Source organism: Lepisosteus oculatus, chromosome 18 (assembly GCF_040954835.1).
Source record: "Lepisosteus oculatus isolate fLepOcu1 chromosome 18, fLepOcu1.hap2, whole genome shotgun sequence".
Taxonomy (NCBI): domain Eukaryota; kingdom Metazoa; phylum Chordata; class Actinopteri; order Semionotiformes; family Lepisosteidae; genus Lepisosteus; species Lepisosteus oculatus.
In genome coordinates, this window is record NC_090713.1 from 15,052,336 (window position 1) to 15,076,156 (window position 23,821).

The 23,821-nt window shown below is 43.1% G+C and overlaps 2 protein-coding genes across 2 annotated transcripts in view; both read right to left on the reverse strand.

Annotated features, from left to right (window-relative positions):
- The window catches only part of LOC138223997 (latent-transforming growth factor beta-binding protein 3-like), a 44,273-nt gene extending 37,303 nt beyond the window's left edge, over positions 1-6,970 (reverse strand). The window contains exons 1-6 of the mRNA XM_069180184.1: positions 6,952-6,970; positions 6,033-6,158; positions 4,515-4,595; positions 3,680-3,730; positions 1,579-1,707; positions 110-229 (exon numbers count right to left, since the gene is read on the reverse strand). Coding sequence (XP_069036285.1) covers positions 110-229; positions 1,579-1,707; positions 3,680-3,730; positions 4,515-4,595; positions 6,033-6,158; positions 6,952-6,970 — 526 coding nt within the window. The remainder of the gene's footprint in view (positions 1-109; positions 230-1,578; positions 1,708-3,679; positions 3,731-4,514; positions 4,596-6,032; positions 6,159-6,951) is intronic.
- Positions 6,971-11,767: 4,797 nt separating this feature from the next.
- Positions 11,768-14,212, reverse strand: LOC138223923 (immunoglobulin kappa variable 3-15; the record flags this gene model as incomplete). Its single annotated transcript, XM_069180119.1, has 4 exons — positions 14,129-14,212; positions 13,904-14,005; positions 12,309-12,317; positions 11,768-11,988 (listed from the first exon to the last, which is right to left on the reverse strand). Coding segments are annotated over exons 1-4 (405 nt in total), but the record flags the coding sequence as incomplete, so codon positions are not given.
- Positions 14,213-23,821: the final 9,609 nt, after the last annotated feature.

Below are 23,821 nucleotides of genomic sequence, written 5' to 3' on the forward strand. Positions count from 1 at the left end.
GTCGGCTCTGCTCTCACACCAGGCTGCCGAGAAACAGGAGGACGAGACAAAAAAAAAGAGACGATTTTGGGGGTCCGGGCCTCGGACAGTCGGGATGGGGGGGGCTCACCGTAACAGATGCCGTCCTTGGCCCGGTGCCCGGGGGGGCAGGGTACACACTCGTAGGAACCAGGCGTGTTCTCGCACTGCTCGTTGGGGCAGGTGTGGGGGTCCAGACACTCGTCGATATCTGGAACCACAGCAGAGGGAGCATCTTCGTTAAAACTGGGGCGGGGGGGGGGGGACACACCGCTGCCACCTCTTCGAGCTTTCCTGAACCCCGTCTTTGGAATTCGCCAGGTCGCGGCGGAGCAGGGCGCCCCCGATCTCGTGCTTATACTGGTAATAAACGTTAAAAGTAGCTTCTTAAAGTTACTTTACAGTAAGGGCACAGTGAGAGGAGACTGGAGGATTAGACGATTACAGTGAGGTTTTGGAATACAGCAGGAAAGCAGAGGGACAGACACAGAGCCAGTTAAATTAAAACCCTTCTGGAGAAGGAGAAGGTTTGGAGTCTGGATTCGAAAGCGCTCAGGGGAGGTGACTCTCTGCTACTCTTGGGGACAGAACTCCAGAGCTCTGGGGCGCAGCAGGAGAAGACCCTGATCTCGCGCCTATACTGGTAATAAAACGTTAAAAGTGGCTTCTGAAAGGTACTTTACAGTAAGGACACAATGAGAGGAGACTGCAGGATGAGACCATTACAGTGAGGTTTTGGAATACAGTCGGAAAGCAGAGGGACAGACACAGAGCCAGTCTGCATTTGAGGGAGTTTAGAGAAGGTGGCTCTCCGATATCCTTGGGGACAGAACTCCAGAGCTCTGGGGTGCAGCAGGAGAAGACCCTGTCGCCCCCAGAGTGTAGATAGGCTTGGGGGACAGACAGGAGACCAGAGGCTGTGAGGTGGGGAGGGGGAAGACAGTAACTCAGACAGGTACAGAGGTGCCAGGCCATGCAGAGCCCCTACAGGTGAGCAGGAGGATTTTTGAAAGTGGACACGAAACCCGACAGGAAGCCAGTGCGGGGACTCCAGGACAGGAGTGATGTGATCACTGGCCCTCAGACCTGGTCAGGATTCTGGCTGCCGAACTCTGGGCAGACTGGAGTTTGCCCAGTGTGGATTTAGAAACCCCAGTGAGCAGAGCATTCCAGTACTCAATTCAAGACGAGTCCAACGTGTTTTCAGCAACAGTCGAAGACAACACAGGACGTAGTCTGGCAATACTGCTGGGGGGGGGGGGGATGATGTTTTTACAATATTTTGCACATGCAGATGAAACGTCACCCCCCTCAACCCCCCCCCCGAGGTCTTCAATTTAGAATGTAATTCAAGTACAGCGCCGTCCGCAGACTGGGTGGTGGAAAAACGGAAAGTTAGATCAAATGAAAAATTTAGAAAAAAGGAAGAGATGAATGAGAATGCTAAAGAGAAATAAAGCAGAAATGCGAGCCAAACCGAGAATGAGACGGCGACGAGAGAGGAAGGGAAGCGTGTTGTTATTGTTCAAGATGGCGGAGTGGAGGGGGGGGCTCACTTACCCTCGCAGACGGGGTGCCGGTGGGACTTGCTCTTGTAGCCCTCGTAGCACTCGCACCTGTAGCCGCCGGGCAGGTTGACGCAGCGCCCGCTCTCCCCGCAGGGGTTGTGCTTGACGCACTCGTTCACGTCTGGGGGGACGGGACAGAGAGGAGACTCAGAGCCGTCCGCTGTCCGACGACTGGAAATCTCCCCCCTTTCATAAAAACAAACTACCGATTTCGGCAGCGCGTCCGAAAGGGGAAAAAAAAACCAGCCCGTTGTTTCTGCGTTTGTAGAGGGGCTTCGCCGGGTATTGAACGCGCCTGCGAGACGTATTTCATCGGGAGTTAGCGAGAAAGTTCTGTCCAGGTGCCTGATTGTGGGGGTGCGTAGACCCCCCCCTCCAGTGGGGCACTTTCACTCCGAAACGTGCAAAAAGAGCGGGAAACGCCGATGGAATGAGGGCGACTGACGTGACGCACTTGAAATTAGTCTTCGTGGCCGAACCCCGTGATGGATGGGGCGCCCGTCGCTGCGATACCTCTAGTTTCTGGAACAGCGGAGTGTTTCAAGATGGCGTTAAGGGGGGAGGCTGAGGAGGAATTGTGAGTTTTTCCATGACCTGAATGTTCCGTTATGACATTATTTATTATAATTATAATATAGGTGGGTAGCTGCATCAGCATGCGTAGGCTGCAAAGGAACAAGTGATAGGTTTATTCCAGGCTGAAAGAAAAAAAGAAGAAAGAGGGCACAACGTTTCGGCCGCGGAGCCTTCTTCAGGTGTGAGAAAGTTACCTTTGCTTACTGCCTTGTCTTTCTCACACCTGAAGAAGGCTCCACGGCCGAAACGTTGTTTTCTTTCTTCTCTTTTCAGTATGGAATAAACCTATTACTTGTTCCTAATTATAATATATAATATAATAATGTAACACTACAGGGTTCAGGTGGGCACCGTCACCACTGCCACCATATGCGTTACACTAATGTTATATATATATGACATGTCATATGAATGTTGACTACAGAAATATAAGGACGTAACACTAGTTGTTTAGACTTCGGTAATAATTTAAGAACAGCTAATAAGGTTGTTTTTTTTTAAGTTTAAGAATTTTGATATGAGTAGCACCGGGAAGAGGAAAGACAGTGCTGGGTCATGGAAAGAGAAGTCTAAGATACCTCCATCGTGTATGTATAGCACTACAAGAAAATCAATGGCAACTAATGAGAAAAGCAAAGCAACTGGAGGTGATGTGGGGAAAAAATAATGGAGATGCACTCGTACGTACGCAAGAGGAGCTCCAGACCAACGTCTCGGAGTAGATGTAATACCGTCGGAATTGAAGGTCTTAAAAATAGTCCATGGACTTTGTGTTTAAAGAGGTTGAGGAACTGAAGAATGAAGTTTTGAAATGAGTAAATACTGAACAAGAAAAGCAGATTTAAAGACCTTGAATTGGGTGAAAAAAAAAGTTTGTAGTACAGCTGCTACAGAGGCGTGTGATTATTGATCTGGAGCACCTAGAGAATGCTGTTCCAGCTCGTTTCTCGTGAGTCACTAGTGTGTCCCTCCTTCGTGGGGCCCTAAAGATTTCGTAGGTCCCCAGTCTCTGTGCCTGCGGTGCCTCATGGGAAAACCTGCCGCTGGTTCTGCCATGCAGTAGTTTCCGTTTTACGTTGTCGTGCAGATTTGTTTTTATCGTGGTGTCAGTGTAAGAAAAGTTTTAACTGACCTCTGACCCCAACAGGAGTGTTGTGGTGTCTGGGGATTGGGTTTTTCTCTTTTCTTTCTCTTCATTTGTCCCTGATAAAGTTTGATAACCGGCCAGGGTTATTACGTTTTTTTTTAACCTTCCCCGAGTGAAGGAAAGCTTAGGTTAGGAAATTAGTTCAATTGTACTGGAGGTTGATAGGCTTGCTGGCACAGAATACTTTTAAGACATACTTTAAAAGTCTCAGCTAAAACTTTTTTTTTGTTGAAATCAAAATATTTCCCATCCTTTCCTGGTTTTGCCTATTTTTCATTGGGTATTTGTGACGTTTTCCTCCTTCGAGAGGGCTGGTCTTTCCTGGGTGTCTAAGGCCCCAGGTGGTACCTAAGGGACACCCCCCCCTTACCTGCACAGGTGCGCTTGCCAAGGTGAATCTGCAGCTTGTAGCCATGGAACGGAAGTGGAAACAGTCACCAGCTTTAGGTTTTTGGGAATTCACATCTCTAAAGATCTAACCTGGACTGTGAACACTGACTCTATCATGAAGAAGGCTCAGCAGCGCCTTTATTTCTTGAGGTACCTCAAGCGATGGGGGATGCCAATACATGTGTTGGTGAACTTCTACCGCTGCACTATCGAGAGCATCCTCACCAACGGGATCACCGTGTGGTATGGCAAAACCTCTTCGCAAGAAAGAAAGGCAATGCAGAGAATGGTCAATATGGCCCAGAAGATCATCGGCTGCGGTCTCACCGAGATTAAACAGCTCTATGAGGACCGCTGTCGTGGTAGAATTCTGGCCATCACAGAGGACAGTCACCACCCAGGGCATGAGCTCTTCACCCCACTGCCCTCAGGCAAGAGATATAAGAGCATACGGACACTTACCACTAGATTCTTCAATAGCTTCTATCCACAAGCAGTGAGACTGGCGAACACATTTAGCCATCCCCCTCGGACCACACCTACACCATCACCATCTACCTCATTGTAATTTATTAATTGTACGTCTCCAGTCATTGTTTACACGTCTGTATTGTTTACATTCAAACTGTCTGCATGTTTACTTGCACACTGTCTATTGTTTGTTTGTACATTGTCTTGATGCACTGTTTGCACTTTGTTTTGTTTTTTACACTTGTTTTATAATCGAGAGACTTTCTGTAAGTAAGAATTCCATTGTACCAGTACCGGTTACATATGGCAATAAAGTTCAAGTTCAAGTTCAAGTTCATGGTTACAGCGGCAGGTGTAGGACCCGCCCGTGTTGATGCACTGGCCCCGCCCACTGCCGCAGGGCTCCGCCTCACACTCGTTGTCGTCTGAAACCGAGAAGGCCTCCTCATTTCATCGCCTGGACCACAGTTAGTGCCCCCCCCCTCCGGTGCAGTCAAACAGGCAGGCATCTAGTGGGATCTTTCCTCTTACTGGGCGTCCTGGCCAAATTTCCCCCTGGCCTTTTCCCATCATGGCCTCCTAATAACCCCCCTCTCTGAACTGGCTCCATCACTCTGCTCTCCTCCCCACTGAGAGCTGGTGTGTGGGGAGTGGACTGGCACCTCATCCAGGTGGGGCTGCACCCTGCTGGTGGTGGAGGGGATCCCCATGACCTGGAAAGAGCTCTGAGTGGAGGGTCCAGGAAAGGTGCTATAGAAGTGTGAGCATTATTATTAATATTATTACTCCTATCCGTGCCCCTGTGGTTGTCACCCCCGAGTGCCACCATGCCTGTGGGCAGCCCCCTCTCCCCCACGGCGTGCCCACTACGCCTAAAGGGAGGGGCAGCGCCTGTTGAAGGACTTTGCTGAAGTCATCAAACAGTGGGCAAAAACAACAGGCGTCACCATTCAGCTGAAAGAGAACAGAGGCCCTGGCTGCTCAGTGCCCAGCATGGTGCTAACTGTGCGCTGGCAGTTAAACGAATCCTGGTCCATCCATCCATTGTCTAACCACTCTATCCAGTACGGGCTCGTGGGGGAGCTGGAGCCTATCCCAGCATGCAACAGGCGCAAGGCGGGGTACACCCTGGACAGGATGCCAGTCCGTCACAGCGCGCGCCCACAGACACACCTGGCCGATTGCCCCAGAAGCCGATTAATCTCCCAGCCTGCCTTTGCACCGTAGGACGTGAGCATGGCAAGACCATGCAGACTCCACACAGACAGCACCCCCAGGTCTGGAATTGAACCCGGGTCCCCAGCTTTGCCAGGCAGCAGTGCTGACCCAGGTTTCAATACACTGTCACCAGGTCCCTGTCTGAGCTCAACCTCTGCCTTCCCAGACCTACCCACACGGGACCAACGCTCCCTCTAATTTCTAATGGCCTGTGCACGCAGAAATTTGTGAAAGTTGTGCAAATTTCTTTCCCAGTGACAAAAACCTTGTGCGCACTAAATTGAGCGTATGTCAAATTGTAAACCTGAAATTATTTTTTTGTTAATATAGCCATCCTCATAGAAGCATAGAGATCCAAAAGATCCGGGACAGCTATTCCATGAGCCCAGTCATAGAGACCGAGTGTCCGAGTGGGCAGGAGCAGGGAGGTACGAGACTACAAGAGCATCGATATTGACGATCAAGTAGCAAAAATAATGCACACAACTTTTTGTGTGCAATTCAATTTCCTATGTGCACTGATTTCATGACCTGTGTGCGCACGGGCACACGCGCACGGCTAAGAGGGAACGTTGCCCAGGACTCTCTGAGAGCCAGGGGCAGCCCTGGCTGTTCTTGTGAGCAGCGGGGCATGGGCTCCTCACCCACACAGTACTTCCTCTGGGCATGAGCCTTGTACCCAGTGTTGCAGAGGCACGTGAAGCCGTTGGCAGAGTTGATGCATTCTCCGTGGCCACAGATGTTCCTGTTCAGCCTGCATTCGTCCGTCTCTGGACAGGGGAAAACATGGAAGGGGGGGAACCCAAAAACAATTAGTAATGGAGCAGCTGATGATCACAAGCTTTCAGGCAAAAATAAAACCAGAGGGCACAAGCGGAAACTATGGGGAAGTGCATTTAAATGAAACAAGCTGCCATGTTGTTGAAGCAGATAGCCTGGCTGCAGTTAGGAAAGACTTTCTTTACACAAAGGGTGGTGGGAGTGTGTAACAAGCTGCCTAGCCATTTTGTTGGAGCAGGTAGCCTGGATCCCGCAATGAGGAAAGACTCCCTTCTTTACACGGAGGGTGGTGGGAGTATGGCACAAGCTGGCCAGTCACGTTCGTGAAGCAGATAGCCTGCTTTCTTTCAAGAATCAGCTGGAAGAGGTCCTGCAGTTAGGAAAGACTTTCTTTACACAAAGGGTGGTGAGAGTGTGGAACTAGCCATGTTGTTAAAGCAGGTAGCCTGGATCCTGCTGTAGCGGCAATGCTTGTTAATAAGACAGAATTAAGTGTTGCTGTGCTTTCCCAAATGAGGCCCCATCTCTCTCTTCATCTCTGGTGCAGCCACAGAGAAACTATTCATGCAGACTGATTTAAGGTTTCCTTTGATAAGGGACAGCTCCCAAATGGGGATGCACTTAGCTAAGCCTGGCTATCATGATCAATGGTCATCCATTGGCGCCTATCTGTCTAGGGAGTGCCAGATGGACATCTGGACTGCATTCCTAAGTGTCAGGAGTCAGTGACTCATATCTCACCTTGATCAACCAATCAGGGACTGGTAGGGCCGAGTAACCCACGTGCTTCTCTGATGGCCATGAAACTTTCAGCCAATGAACGAGCTGAAGTTCCTCCAGTTAAAAACAGGCAACACAGAGAGCCTGTAGGACAATCTCTAAGGAGAATTCCAGGGGTGCGAGAAGAATTCCAGGGCAGGACGGCCCAGGAGCAGAAAGGCTCCCAAGGGCAGGACATTCTCGCAGTGCGCCTCCTGACCATCCTGAGACTCAGCCCGGACCACCACGGAACGGCCAGTGTGTCCGAGTGCCAGAACTTTCCTTTGCTCTAAGAGTCGGAGGTTGCCACGAGTAACCAAAGGATCCACCCGAGGTTAGCATCAGCAGCAAGCCTCGTGAACAGGTCAGAACTGTGGACAGCTGAATCACTATTCAGAACTAGCGCTTCATCAGGAACAAACCGGTCTTCTTCCTGACCTGCAGGGACCCACAGTCACTCTCCTGAGCACAACTTCGCTAGTTAAAGCCAACACTAACTAGCCGGTCAGTGAGCATCAGCAGCGCACCATCACAAGCCGAACAGCACAGCCTGGCACGGAGCCAGAGAGCGCGGATTGGACAGCAACAAGCCTGCAACTGTTTCTTTGTGCCCACAGGAGATCTGAATCCCCAAAGATTGGATGAGTATTCAACTTCACTGCATTACTGCTCGAGAATTCAATTGTTATCCCAACCAGTTGATATCAATTTAATTCCTAAGAGTTATGTACTTGTTTTGAGTATCTAATGTAGAAGTTATAACCAAGTTCATTTACGAAACAGTCTAAATGAATGATATACTGAACGTATGTCCTCTTGATATATGTAACTCTTTGTGACTGATTGAATATATACCTTTTGTATTCTGATAACCCTCTCGATAAGATCTGTTAGGTTTATGCATATTTTATGCATATTTTATGTATTAATAAATGTATTCTTGTGTATTAGTACCTATGTGTGTGCGTTGTTTGAGTTATACCGCAAGGTTGGATTCTAAAGCCATTAAAAGAATAATTTTGTGACTTACTGCTACAATTAAAAATTGTCCCAGTAAATGCCCAAACCCCTACAGAACTGGTGCCTTGTGAGAGCACACTACAGTCTTCATGGTTAAAACTGTGTTTACATGAGGCACAAAATGTAACATTTCATTTTGAATAAACTCCAGGGGAAAGTAAGTCTGTGAGCGTTATGCAGTTTTGCATATTGTCAGGAGCACTAAACCCACAGTGCCAGCAAAGCTATTGGTAGTTTGTAGGCACTGTCATTGCACAGTTACTTTGGTAATTTTCCACAGTTATTCTGGTATTTGTCTTGCTGTTCTCTGGTGGCATTAAAGATTAAAGTCCCAGTGATTTTTACCAGGAAGGTAATTTCTTTGGTTTCACACAAGAAAAAGAATGAAATTATATACAAAAAACAAAACAAGCTCACAATACTTAACAGAGACAAATAGATATTCTCCATCCCTCTACTTTGTTTGAAATCTAAACAGGACAATCACCATTGTTTTTCAAGTTCAGCATTGAAGTTCAATGTTCTCCATACAGTATGTTTTAGCCAGAAAATTATTTTTCTTCTTCAGGCTGTGTGTGAAACATTTGCTTTTATACATGCATGTAGGTAGTTGGGTCTATGCAGTACGACTACTGTAGCAGTCCCTGTGTCCCCAGGAAGCAGTGATTCCATGAAGAAGCCAAGAGGATAGTGAAGATTAGAAATGTGCAGATTAGAAGAGGTTTTCTGGGGAACAGACCTCACTCTTCAATATGAATAACCCAGATACATCATGTACATAATGTGCATTCATTTAGTATGGACTGGTGTTCAAGACATGTGAACTGACAGCAAATTATTGAGTTTTCTTTTTTTAAAAGAGTAATTTTCTTGTATAACCATGACTTAAACACTTCTCCAAATTTATAAAGAGAAAAACAAGATTTATTATATATGGTATATATTTAATTTTATTTTTTTATTTTTTTATTTATATATTAGATTTATTTATTAGAATCCTTCACGAGACAGTTTCACTGATGAAATCATAGTGCTGTTACAACAAAGACAGCAATGCCCTGTTCTGTCTCCCTCTTGTGGTCAATGTTAATAACTGCAGTCAGTGTTTCTTCTTGAGGTTCTGTTTGATGATCAACACGTCTCAATGGAAAACATCCAGATCCCCAGTGTCTCACAGTAACTTCTGTGATCTGTCTATAGATATACAGTAGAGTATATTGCTTTCTATTCTACATAAACAATACAAGTCACAAGATAAATATAGATATATAGTTATGCAAAAATATTGAAATCTTTTGTTTGATTATAATGCTAATAGCATAATTAGCTGTAATGCTAATAGTTTGTTTGATTTGTCATTTTGAGTGTCGTAGTCTATTAAGCTTAATACTTAAATACATCTACAGATCCTTTCTGTGTGTTTATTACACAAGATTTACTGTATACATGATCAAGTAAAGGTTTATTCCATGCTGAAAAGAGAAGAAAAGAAACACTACGATTCAGCTGTGTAGTCTTCTTTGGGGAGACCACCTTTACTTTTTGCCTTTGCAGGCCAACCCAGATGATGCAGCTACGTACCTACTTGAACTATTTATAAATGATGTACAAACACAGTCTGTTTAGAGATATAGCAGCTCTGCAGCTGTTCTAACTCTCAGTCCTCAGTGGTTCTTGTTGATGAGCTCCTGTAGAGCTGAGGGAGGTTTTTGTACAGACGTGTATCACTGTGTGAGAGGGTAGCTACTGTATATTTCTGCTGACAGTAATAATCTCCTGCATCTGCAGCCCTATTAATAGGACAGCACCTCCTACAGGGCAGCAGCTGAATTCCTGATACAGAGGAAGGTCTGCAAACTGCTGCTCTTCAAGCACCACTCACAGAAACACAATCATATTATTGATTTGCCATTGCAGTCCTGACCAGGACTGGCCTTGCTTAGGTTCAGGGTCACGTTTAGCCAAACATTTTGGTGATATTTAAGAAAGATATTTATTGCACATTTCTGAACTGGACACAACTTATCAAAGTGTTTACTTAATCAATAAAATTGTCATTCCGGAGTAACCACTTAGCCTTTTGCATAAAACACAGCAATTCATACAGCATACACTGTATACAGCAGTAACTGATCTTCCTTGAGGTATCATGAATAGAAGGGATTTTGCAGATAAACCCCGAATCTTCTCTGTTTTATGGAGGTTTTCCCAAGCTCAGGCAGTAACAAATCCAGTGTTCTTTTCCCTGCCCTCGTGTTATTTGGTTTTGAACCTTCATTTCTCTTTTCTCACTCTCTTGTAGATTTTTTACACCTTTAAAAACCTGGAGTTCAGCCCAGCAGACACTGTTGGGCCCAAGGCTGCTGATACAGTACATGTGATATAATGAATGACACAAACTACTAGCAAATCCTACAAAAAATATTTGACTCACTAATCGAAACAATGGGCAAAAAATTCATTCTTCTTTGTGAATAATGATCCGAAGCACAAGGCCAAAACCTCACTGAAGAGGTTTGACAAGAACAGACTGAGAGTCCTTGAGTGTTCCAGTCCCAGTCAAAGCCCAGAATTGAATCCCATAGAAAAGTGATGGAGAGACTTGATAAGTGTGGTTCATTAACTCTGTCAAGAAGAATGGATACAATTACACTATCCCACAGTGCAAATCCAGTACAGACCTGTCCAAACCTGCATCCTGTGTAATAACTGAGCTGAAAGGAGCACAGTGGTCTGGGTTGGTGATGAATCCTACATGCAGGCAGGCAGACGAGTGAGCAGGAGGGCAGACAGGAGAACAGGCAGTAGACTGCAAGCAGGTGGGAGACATTCAGCAGCCAGAGAAACAGTCCTGTGGCCATACTGTGGTCATGCAAACAGGATTTGAAGGAAAAGAATCAATGTGCACACACAAAAGGAGTATAGTCAGGTGAAGTGAGAAGGTCTGTAGCACAGGAGAGGATCCAGACAAGGTAGAAACTGTCTGGGTCAGAGATGGGAGGAAACAAGCGAATCACAAATGAGATCTGAAACATAGTATCACAGCCTAGTTATGGCTGTATTCCATTGCAGTTGATTAGAAAGCTCAGCTTATTTTGATGACCCAATCCAACCTCTTCATTCCTGTTTCCAAGAACTGCCTGCAGGGAGGTAGTTTAGAAAGCCTGTGGCCAAGAAAAACGTCTACAAGAAATCCACTGTTTCCTGAGGAGTCAGTATATTAAACACAGCTCAGTGACTGTTTCCTGTATGGAGCTATGGGAATATGTGTGATGGTAGCGGAGCTGGTTTCGGCACAGTGACGTCATCGCCCTCCCTGCGTGTAGCAGGGACCTCAGGTGGCTGGGTTGGGGGAGGTCTCCTTTAGCTCACTCGACTGGTTCCCTGTTACGTTACACCCGAAACCCGGGTTCGTGCCCAAGTGTTGCGGGATGAACCGGTGGGGTGGAGCGGCGAGGGCACAGGCCTGCACAGAACCGCAATGGTCACATAATCGTAGTGTAGTATTGGCAGAGCAAGATGTGTGTACTGTATACAATACATAATTTTGTATGTTTGTATTTAATGTACATAGATTTTATGTTTTTTTAGTTTTGTATGGTGATGCCAAAGACAAATTTCCACCCTTTTGGATAGAAAATAAAGTTATATCTTAACTTATATCATTAATTAAGTTCAGCTTTTGTCTCAGTTCAATTGCTTCATACAGAAAACTGTGTTCTGTTCATCTGTTTTCATCTCAGTAGGTCCCAGCTGCAGCAGTGCAGTCGCTGTGCAGTCCTGCTGAGGGAGGTTTTTGTACGGCTTTGTAACACTGTGTGAACAGATATTTACTGTTGATGTAGTGGAAACTCTGACAGTAATAATCTGCTGCATCTTCAGCCTGGACTCCTGTGATGGTAAGAGTGAAGTCAGTCCCAGATCCACTGCCACTGAAACGCTCTGGGATCCCAGTCTGACGGGTAGTTGCATAATAGATCAGGAGTTTAGGAGCTTCCCCAGGTTTCTGTTGGTACCAGGCTAGACAGTTATTACTGTATACTGCAGGACTGGTCTTACAGCTCACAGTGACTGTCTCTCCTTAGAGAACTGATCTCATTAATGGAGTCTGAGTCACAGTTACCTGTCCACTGGATTCTGAAAATAATTTAAAAAATATTTGTCTGATCCCTGACTGAATTTAAGGGAGACATTGACCAACATGAGACCCCAGTAGGTGAGGGCCAGGGACAGATCATAGCATCTCACTCTTTACAACATCTCCCTCTGCTGGGGACTGTGGGGAGAGCATTATCATTACAACCCTGCTCTCCTTATGATCTCAACTTTCTCACACAGCCTGTGCTCAGCCTCCAGGAGACAGCAGCTCCCTGTAGTGGAGAGCAGGGACTTGCAGCCTCCAGTCGACAGTAGAGGGAGGCTACACTGAAAGCTTTTCTTTCCACTTGCTGGAGGGTAGAGTTCACACTTTCAGTATGATACAGTATATACAGGGAATTCAAGATAGAGGTTGCTGTTGGGTTTTGAAGAGCCTCCAGAGGAAAGTTTTGCTTTAATAAAAACTCCTTGCACATTTTATATTATTTTATAGTTGAAAGTTTTAATGTGCTGAGGCCACATGATCCACGGGCATTTAGGTTGAGAACTGTCACAAGTAGATATTTTTATAGCCAGCCTTGAGGGGTGAATTACCATCTCCCTGCAGTGTTGAAGGAGCTCTCTGCTCTTCACTGTGATAATACCATCTGCAGCTGAGTGTTTTCTGTGTGTTGCCTCCTTTTTATACCGCAGGGAAACTGTAACCTGTTGAAGGCTTCTAGATATTTCTCTATATATCCTTGGACATGTTTATTGTAATTTCACAGTGGAATGTTATTGTTGATTTAATTTTGTTGGATTTTATTTTAAAATGGAAGTATTTAAAAGAAGTCTTTGCCACAGCCATTAGACTCCTAAACTCCAGCTCTTAATTAACCAGCCCCCACTCACATCCCACAGTTTCTGCACTGAACTCACAATACTGCCTCTGCTGGGCTTTTGCACTGTGCTGCTGTCTGAATGCTAGTGAACACTACAGCTGTTATACTTTTACTTTATACTACTGCTATTGTATTCTGGATTAATCACATGCATATTCCTGCCAACCACAGTTTTATTTTTTTAGTTTTATTTTATACTGTTTCTTAACATTATGCTGTTGGCACACATGCCATTATGCTCCTGTCTCTAGCAATATATGTTGTCATCTGTTATGCCATTTGTTATGTGAGGAAACAGGCAAGTAAGCATTTCATTGTACTCAGGTCCATATGACAATGGACTTGAGCTTGAGGTGTGAACAAATGTGACCCTTGTGCTTGATTAATAATCAATTATTAATCAAAATTATGGATTTTATTTTGTTAAGTGCTATTAGTATTAGAGTATTGTATTTATAGAATAGTTTAAAGAAAGCTATTATATCTTAAATAGAAAGATTTGTCATATGATGTTGTTTGTTCCTGTTTTATCTGGGGTATGAATATAGCTGGAGCCACTGTGTCTAATCATGGAACTCCATTTTACTACAGATATGTCATTCATGAAATTCAGTGTGTTTGTGTGCAGTTGAGGTCCTCCACAAGCTAAGTCCTATTTCATTGTCTTCCCTCTCAGCACCTGCACTAGGTCTCAGCTGCAGCAGTGCAGTTGCTGTGCAGTCCTGCTGAGGGAGGTTTTTGTACGGCTGTGTAACACTGTGTGAACACACCACCACTGTGGTAACTCTGACAGTAATAATCTCCTGCATCTTCAGCCTGGACTCCTGTGATGGTCAGAGTGAAGTCAGTCCCAGATCCACTGCCACTGAATCGACTTGGGGTCCCCGAGTTAATTTTATTTACAAGATAAATCAGAAGTCTAGGAGCTCCTTCAGATTTTTGATGGTACCAGGCCATGTGTTCACCTGTTGAGCTACTGTAAACTGGACTGCTGGTCTTACAGCTCAAAGTGACTGTCTGTCCTGGGAGAACTGATCTCACTGACGGAGTCTGAGTTACAGTAACCTGTCCTCTGGACTCTGAAAGGAATAAGACAGAACAAGAAATACTGAACGTTATACTAGAATACTGTTGAAATATGTAGTACAATATTTGTTTCCATATATCATCCACAAAATCTTTCTGCTGTATATCATTCTTACCTTGAATGCACAGAAAGAGAACAAAGATGAAGATGGTGATGAAGGTCATTGTTGCTGTGGGTTCTGTTGCCATGAAGGGCAGCTTTCAGTCATGAAGTGTTAAACTCACAGGGCTATAAACACTCCCAGAGCAATGAAGCATGTGCTGCCAATGCAAAGTGTCTCCTCTATGCAAATTGTCTTCCTCTGTCTGTAGAAAATGGAGAGGAGCAGTTTCTGTAGTTGTTAATTAAAACAGTGTGGCTCTGGTATGCAAAGCACTTTCTTCTCTTGTATATAAATCCTGTTTCAGACCATTCAATGTAATCTGAGCAGTGCGCAGAGGTAGGACTTGAAAATGGATGGATAGTTTTCCTCTGTTCTGCATCATTCATTAATCGCAGGGTTTTGAAAGATGAGAGAGAGGGGCTTTCTCTCTGATCCCTGACTGAATTTAAAAGAGACATTGACCAACATGAGACCCCAGTAGGTGAGGACCAGGGAGAGATCACAACCTTTCACTCTGTACAACATCTCCCTCTGCTGGGGACTGTGGGGAGAGCATTATCATTACAACCCTGCTCTCCTCACAATCTCAACTTTCTCACACAACCTGCGCTCAGCCTCCAAGGGACAGCAGCTCCCTGTAGTAGAGAGCAGGGACTTGCAGCCTCCAGTTGAAGCAGAGGGAGGCTACTCTGAGGGGCCGTTCTTTCCATTTGCTGGAGGGTAGAGTTCACACTTTCACACACTAGTCTGATGAAGTGGTTTTGTTATAAACAGGGAATTCAAGGTGGAGGTTGGTATTGGGGTTTGAAGAGCTTCCAGCGGAAAGATTTGCAATGTAATTATTCTTTCTTCTCAAGTTTTACTGTTCTTAGGCCATGTGATCCACACCACTTAGGTTAAGAAGTCACAAGTAGATATTTTTCTAGCCATTCCTTCACCCTTTGGGGTTAACTACCATCTCCCTGCAGTGTTGAATAAGATCTCTGGTCTTCATTGTGATAATGCCATCTGCAGCTAAGTGTTTCCTGTGTGTTGCCTCCTTTTTATAGCCCATGGGAACAGTAACCTATTGGAGGCCTCTGTATATTTCTATATATATTTCTGGATATGCTCACTGTGAGTCCAGAACGTTGTTGTAGATTTAATTTTGATGGATTTTATTTGAAAAAGGAATATTTTAAATCCAGTTTTATTAGAGGTCTTCCCCACAGCCATAAGACTCCAAACATCTTCCCACTCAAAGCCCCTGAACTCACAGTACTGCACTGCTGGGCTTTTGCACACTGCAGCTATCTGAATGCTACTGAAGATTACAGTTGTTACTCTTCCCAATCATGTATTAATCAAAAACATGCCTTTGCTGTTCAGTGCTTTTAATATTTTAGTCTTGCATTTTTTGAATTGTTTAAATGAAGATACAATATCTTAACTATAGATTTCAGTCTCTTGTTTTTAATAATAATAATATACTTTATTTTATATAATGCCTTTAAATGTGGCTTCTCAAAGTCCTTTACAGAATGACAACAACAATAAATTCAAAAAAGAATAGACAAGATAAAACACAATTACAATATACAGTGGAAACTGTGGATGGTGGTACTACTTAAAGTAGATTCAGAGGGGTAAAGAATGGAACCAGTTAAGTAACAGCTCTAAGTTTTTAAGGTTCTAAGATTGGATTTGAATGAGTTCATAGAAGGTGACTCTCTGATATCCTTGGGGAGAGAGTTCCAAAGCTTGGGGGCATAACAGGAAAAGGCCCTGTCACCCATAGAGTGTAGACAGGCTTAGTGGACAGTTAGGAGACCAGAATTAGAAGAGCGAAGGTTGCGAGGTGGGGAGTAGGATAATAATAGTTCAGACAGCTACTGAGGTGCCAAGCCATGCAGAACCTTATAGGTGAGCACGAGGATTTTAAAATCCACATGGAATTTGACAGGAAGCCAGTGCAAGGACTCCAGGATAGGAGTAATGTGATCACTTGTACTTCTACTAGACCTGGTCAGGATTCTGTGTGCCACATTTTGGACATACTGCAGTTTGTTCAAAGTAGATTTAGATACCCCAGCGAGTAGAGCATTACACTAGTCAATTCGAGAGAATACAAATGTGTTGATCAGCTTCTCAGCCACAGTTAGTGATAACATAGGGCGTAGTCTAGCGATATTTCTGAGGTGAAAAAAAATATGTTTTGACAATATGCTGCACATGTGGGTCAAATGTTAAGCCAGAATCGAATATCACCCCAAGGTTTTTCAATTTAGACTGAAGTTCAAGTACATCTACAACCATCTACAGATAGAGTTACAGGATTGGCTTTACAAAGTTGATGAGGGGTGCCAATAAGCATGACTTCAGTCTTGTCGCAGTTAAGATGAAAAAAGTTTTGAGTCATCCAAATTTTTATGTCAGAGATGCAATTAGATAGAATAGACAGCTACATCAGTGTCAGGTTTGGTATGGAATTATATTTGAGCATCATCAGCATAGAAATGATAGCTGAGGCCATGTGATCTTAAAAGCTGACCAAGTGGAAACTTGTACATGCTGAAGAGCAGGGGGGGCATTATTGAGCCCTGATGAACACCAAACTTAGCAAGACCAATTTCAGACCTATACCCATTAAGAGAGACAAAGTGACAGCGATCAGTGAGACAGCGATTTGTTCCTATCTCATTATTGAGCTTCTCACTACTATAGAAATGTCATTAATTAAATTCAGTGTGTTTGTATGCAAGTGAGCTCCTCCTTAGACTGTGTCCTGTGTCTTTGCCCTCACACCCAGCAGCTGCAGGACGTCCCAGCTGCAGTAGTGCAGTCGCTGTGGAGTCCCGCTGAGGGAGGTTTTTGTACGGCTGTGTAACACTGTGTGCGTGGCCAGTAACTGTTGATCTTGTGTAAACTCTGACAGTAATAATCTCCTGCATCTTCAGCCTGGATGCCAGTGATGGTCAAAGTGAAGTCAGTCCCAGATCCACTGCCACTGAAAAGACTTGGGATCCCAGAGTTTAGGGCATTTACATAATAAACCAGAAGTCTAGGAGTTCCTTCAAATTTCTGATGGTACCAGGCCATGCGTTCACCTGATGAGCTACTGTAAATTGGACTGCTGGTCTTACAGCTCACAGTGACTGTCTGTCCTGGGAGAACCGATATCACTGATGGAGTCTGAGTCACAGTAACCTGTCCACTGGACTCTGAAAGGAATAAAACAACAAGAATTTACAGTACATTTTTAACTAGAATATTGTTCATATATGTAGTATGACATTTGTTTACATAAATCTTCCACATATTTTGTATCTTTCTACAGTATACCATTCTTAGCTTGAATACAAAGAAGGAAGGCAGAGATGAAGATGGCAATGAAGGTCATTGTTGCTGTGGGTTCTGTTGCCATGAAGGGCAGCTCTCAGTCGTGAAGTGTTAAACTCACAGGGCTATAAACACTCCCAGAGCACTGAAGCATGTGCTGCCAATGCAAAGTGTCTCTTCGATGCAAATTGTTTTCATTTGAATCGTGGACACTTCAAGAAAAATGTTTGTCTTTGAATAGAGTAAGATTAGCAGTTTAGTATTAAAACATCCATGAAAAAACAGATTTATATGGAGAACATGATAAAGTACAATGTGTTGAGGCCATATTGTATGTGTTAAGGTATATTTTATAAATAAATATATTTTTTAAATAAATTATTTTTAGAACTTATGGTTTGTAACTTCACTACATTTTTAGCTGAAGTCTGTTCTTATACTGTACACATACTGTATGTATGGCATTCCTATCCTATTGGTTCTGGTGATAATGACATGAAGGAGGAGTATATGAGAAATAATGAGAATTTATCATTTCATTGCAATACATCAAAATCCTATTCTTATAAATATGTGTAGTATTATGTTACTGTCTGTTGAGTTGCTATGAAAATGGCAGTATAAAAATAAATACAAATTTGAGTTACAACTCCAGAGCAACATAAACAGAGCTTGTTGGCCACGCCTGAGAGGGAAAGTCAATTCTAGTGTTGTAGAGGAGATTTGACAACCAGACACCAGCAGTGAGATCATTGGAGCTGTCTGTTGAGGCACAATGAGGGAGCAGATGTTTCTCACTGTCAGGTGTTCAGACACTGGTGTCTGATGTTACTCTTATATTTCTGGCAGGTTGCTTGTGATACAAATGTAATCACAGTCACTGCCTGTGTGTAATCAAAATGAATTAGCTTGACTTCCTTATGAATAAATCAACTCGCTTTTGAACCAAATTAATGATGAAGTGTTCAAGAGGCACAAATGACTTTTTTTCTTTAATCATAGTGATGTTCATCATTATGTACTAGAATGTGCATCATAACACCCAGACCCCTAAATAAAACCTCCTTTTCCCTAAGGAAAACAGGGAGTGTGTCCATGGTGCGCTGGTGTTCGGGGGAGGTGTGGCTGAGGCAAACAATCCGAGGGAATCCGAGGCAAATCAGAGAGTGTAGCAAATGTCCAAGACCAGGTAATCCATCCTGACAGACAAACAGAGTTAAAAGCCGGAGCGGGGGAATAAAAAGGGGGTAACAGGACCAGACGCTCCAGGCCCAGTCCCAGATGGTCAGGACGCTATGGTGAAGCCGATGCCATCGAGCCACTCCTGGACTCGCGGGTAGGCGGGCTTCCGGGCGTCCATCTTCCAAAGCTGAGTCCAGATTGGCAGGAATGGCTCTTTTATAACATGGGGGGCAGGAACCGGAGGCAGGTGCAGGAGATAAGTATAAAACAAGGAAGGACTGGAGCGTCCTTAAAGGAGGAGTTTACGATCATGACACATCCTTGCTCAGTATTAGGTTTTCACCTGAAGGTTACACATCCTGTTTTACCATGAGATTCTCTCTGCTGTCCCCTTTTGGCCCATGGACTTTTGCCTTGTCTTTTAACCATGATTTCTGGATTTTCCCTTGGATACTTATTGCTCCAAGACTTTTTGGCTTTTTGACCTGTTGTTTGTTTGGACTTCAACCTTGGATTTCCCTGTCTCTTCTGCTTGCAGCTCTTTGAGTTCCCTGTATCTGCATAGGGTCTATCCCTGACTATAAGCTGCTCTCAGCGGAGCCGTATGGATACAGGCAAAAATATACTGTAGAGGAAAACATGTTTTAATAAATTTAGTAATAGAGAATTAAAAATGAATAGAAAATTCACTCTTCTTTAGTGCAATGGCTCGAAGTCTAGAGCCACACTGAAGAAGTCTGACAGGAAGAGACTGAATGTCCTTAAGTGTTCCATTCCCAGTCAAGTCAAAGACTTGAATACCATAGAAAAGTGATGGAGAAGCCTGACAGCTGAAGTTCATAATCAACCCTCAACAAACCAAGTGAGGACTGAAGCAGCTTTCCCAGGAAGAATAAATATGATTTTACTACACCATCCTGCTGTACACATTGAGGGACATGCACTGTATCCAGGAATGTTGACAATAGTATTTATTGTCAAATTAGTTTCCAACAGTGATTGCCTTAGGGGAATGAATATTGATGCTTCAGTAAATTTCACAGTCTTTGGCATCTTCGAAGGTTTCACTGATATTTATCCTCCTACACCTACTGTATAACAGAGTTCTTTTGAAATGCAATTAAAAAAAGCACTTGAAAAATTACATTAGACACATTACTTGGAATTCAACAAAAGCTGATATCATTGGCAGGAGGTACATGGTACTTTGTAGTACTACAGTTTTACTTGTACTTAATACTACTCATTTATATGTATAAGTAGGAAAGCTTTGTGGTATGAAAAAAGCCTTAGTTATTTTCAAATGTAAGAATGTAATCATTTATTTCAAGCTTTAAAACCTAAAAATTGCTTGAATCACAAGACTAAACTACAATCAACAGACCAAAACTCCTGAAAAAGATCAATTGTGTTTTATAATTACTTTGTCACTTTTTGTACTGTAAATCAATGATAGACTATATATTATCTTTGTGAATTGTCTGTACCTGTATAGTTTGTTAGATTATTGTATTGACATGTTGTATCTTAACAAAAATATTCTGAATGTGGGAAATGGCCTAATTTACAGAAAGACGGTATTTCTTAAAAATGGCGAGATTAGAAACAGATGCCACAATATCACAAAAAATGTGCAAATTTGTCTTGTACTGTATGTGAAATTAATAACTGTGGGTAAGAGTGGGGATTTCTTGTACACTAAATAACTGAATAACAGAATACAGTATTAATATAAAAATATTGTATTTTCTCACTTTGTTAATTCTGTTTTCATGTTTGAATATGTACTTGAAGCTTTTATTTTCCCTGTTGTTTGAAAATAGTATAAATATGAAAATATAGGATTCCTCTAATATTTTTCTTCAATGTTAATCAAACCCCACATACTGTACAGTATATGGACTGGGGGCTCAGGATGAGCTGGGATATTACACGGGGTCACTATGAGCTCAGACACTAGAGACAGTGAGAGACTGTAGGTGTGAGATGAGGACTTTAATAAAATCACTGTTCTTTTTCACACAGACTGATTTTCAGATAATTAAGCTGGGCTTTATGATCTTGTGTTTGAGCTTTCTTTCTGTTACAGAGTGTAGGAATGATTATGATCAGAATTGAATTAATTGTATGAAATACATTATAGAATATGCAAACACAAATTTTAATATTATACCTAAAAAGGATGATTTTGTACGGAAACGTATTGCTGCAACCAAGGGGAAAAAATCTCACCCTTATCTTATAATTAATGATCTTGTAATTACGAGGTAGTAATTCTCATGTACTTCATGTGATAACGCAATAGCACAGTTGTCATATAATACCTATAATATTTCTATAATATTTCTACGTGCAGACTTACAGTTTAAAGCAGTGGAACTGCTTGCACGTGTATATAACAGAACCAGCGTTGCTTTAATCTCTAAATCCCACACAACTAGTCCTCATGCTTGTAATGATTCTGTTCATATTTGCTTAAAATGGCAATTTCATTATGACTAAACCCCAGTCAAAAGTAGATCCATACAAATTCTGCAGCGCTTGATATCATTAAACCGAAAGTGCCAGCCGAGCTCACTGTAGCTTCTAAATGTGTTCAGCGCACAACATAACAGGTTGTACATACACTGACGTAAGCATTGCTATTTTGTAATTACAAGAAAACTATCTCGTAATTACAAAATAACAAATTATCTCGTAATTATGAAATACCTGTACTTTTCTCGCAATTACTGTTATGCTGGGCATGTGGGTGGAAACGGGGCATGGCGAAGTAATTATTTCTGGAGCCTGTTCAGCGGTGAAGACTAAGGCGTTTATTGGATGATGACAATGGGAAATAGAAGGAGGGATGGTGAACGGCTGAGATGCACAGATGAAGCAGGTAGGAAACAGAAGGCAGGAGAGATGCGCAGGAATGGCAGATGGGTCTGGGATGAGGTCAGGGCGGGTTGATAGATGATTAGCGGTGGCAAGGTCTGCGAACTGGAGCTGGGAGACCAGAAACTGAGAAAAAAAAAACTGTAGTTACCTTCTGGAAACTGAAATAGAGAGCAAACAGACAAGAGGGTTATTGACTCAATGTCTGAGCCCTGAGGAATACTTCTTCATGAAGCTGATAAGCCCAGCCTGATCTTGTTAGAGATGGTCCTGACGAGCTCCTTCCATGTGTGGAATGTGTCGTGGAATCGGAAGGAATAATTGTGGGAGCATTGGAACTCGTCAGTATATCACAATTATGAGATAAAGGGGCGTTTTTTTCCCTTGGTGGCTGCAATGCACTTCCATACTTGTATATTTTATACTGTGTTTAATTATTATTAAAATATTTTCATTCGGGGCATTTCAGTAATCCTTCTTCAGGTGTTTAATTTTAAAGAAATGCAACCATTGGCACAGAAGAGACAAAGCCAACAATGAGAGAACTGGATTGACAAGGGTGAGAACTGCAGGCTGTTCTGTTGGTTTTATCAAGTTGCTGTTGTACAGTGCAGGTAGCAGTGATCTGTCTCTCTCTTGTGATCAGCGTTGAAAACTGCAGTCTGTAACGATTGTCGTTAAATTTAACAATAAACACACCAGGAGAATGATCAAAACTTCTGTGTCTTCAGGCCACTGCTTCATCTGAATGTCATTTTAAAAGATCCTGTGTCCTGTGAACAGGCTAAGAAATAAAAAAATAGACTCTATTGCCTGAACAGCAGCTTTTGCTTTCTCTTCTCAGTGATTGAAGTTATCATTGGACTATAAACTAAAACTGTACATAATATTTAATATTGTTTAAAATGCTAAACAGATATACTTTTATTTTATTTTTAATTGTAAAAATGTATAACATATTATTTATTTAGCTGTTAAATGTACAAATCATTCTTCATTTTTAATTTTCAGTTTCATTTAATAATGTGGATATATGTTTACCCAGTAATTTGATACTGACCCCCTGTACTGCTATCAGTACTTGGTACTGCTACCCAGTAATGTGGGTAAAAAAATTACTATAACATAAAAGTTTAATACATTATGTACAAACTTAGTTCTGTTCAGTTCACTTGTAGCAGCTCTACAGTTGTTCTCAGTCTCAGTCCTCTGTGGTTTCTGTTTTTTAGTCAGAGCAGCTCCTGTAGAGTTGAGGGAGGTTTTTGTATAGACGTATATCAGTGCGTGTAAAGTAAGCCAGCAGCCATATCACCCTGCAACTCACAACTGGCAGCCCCACTGAAGTTAAGCAGGTGTGAGCCTGGTCAGTACCTGGAGGGGGGGCTCCTGGGGAAAAACTAAGGCTGCTGCTGGAAGAGGTATTAGTGGGGCCAGCAGGGGGTGCTCACCCTGTAGTCCATGTGGGTCCTAATGCCCCAGCATGGTGATGGGGACACTGTACTGTAAACAGGTGCCGTCCTCCGGATGAGATGTAAAACTGAGGTCTTGACTCTCTGTGGTCATTAAAAAATCCCAGGGTGTTTTTTGAAAAAGAGTAGGGGTGTAACCCCGGTGTCCTGGCCAAATTTCCTATTGTCCCTTACCAATCATGGCCTCCTAATAATCCCCATCTATGAATTGGCTACATTACTCTGCTCTCCTCCCCACTGATAGCTGATGTGTGGGGAGCGTTCGGGCGCACTATGGCTGCCGTCGCATCATCCAGGTGGATGGTGCACATTGGTGGTGGTGGAGGGGAGTCCCTGTCATTACCTGTAAAGCACTTTGAGTGGAGTGTCCAGAAAAGCGCTATATAAGTGTAAGCAATTATTATTATTATTATTATTATTAAGATGCTACTCTGCTGACAGTAATAATCTCCTGCATCTTCAGCCTGGACTCCATTGATTGTCAGTGTGAAGACTGTCCCAGAGTAACTGCCAGTGAATCGATCAGGAACCCCAGACTGAAGGCTTGTTGCAACAGAAATCAGGAGCTGTGGAGCGTGCCCAGGTTTCTGCAGGTACCATTGGATGATATTGCCAAAAGATTTACTGGCTGTACAGCTGATTGAGGCAGAACTTCCTGTGAGAACTGTCTGAGCTTGAGACTGAGTCAGAACAATCTGCCCACTGGACTCTGAAGAGGAAACATTTATAAATAAAGGAATATTAATAATTGTAATAAGCCTTTTAATGGTTTTAAATTCAGAATTCAGAATAAATCTCAGACATAGAAAGCAAGAATGATCTTTAATTCTCAAGTTGAGCAAAGAGCCCCAGTGTC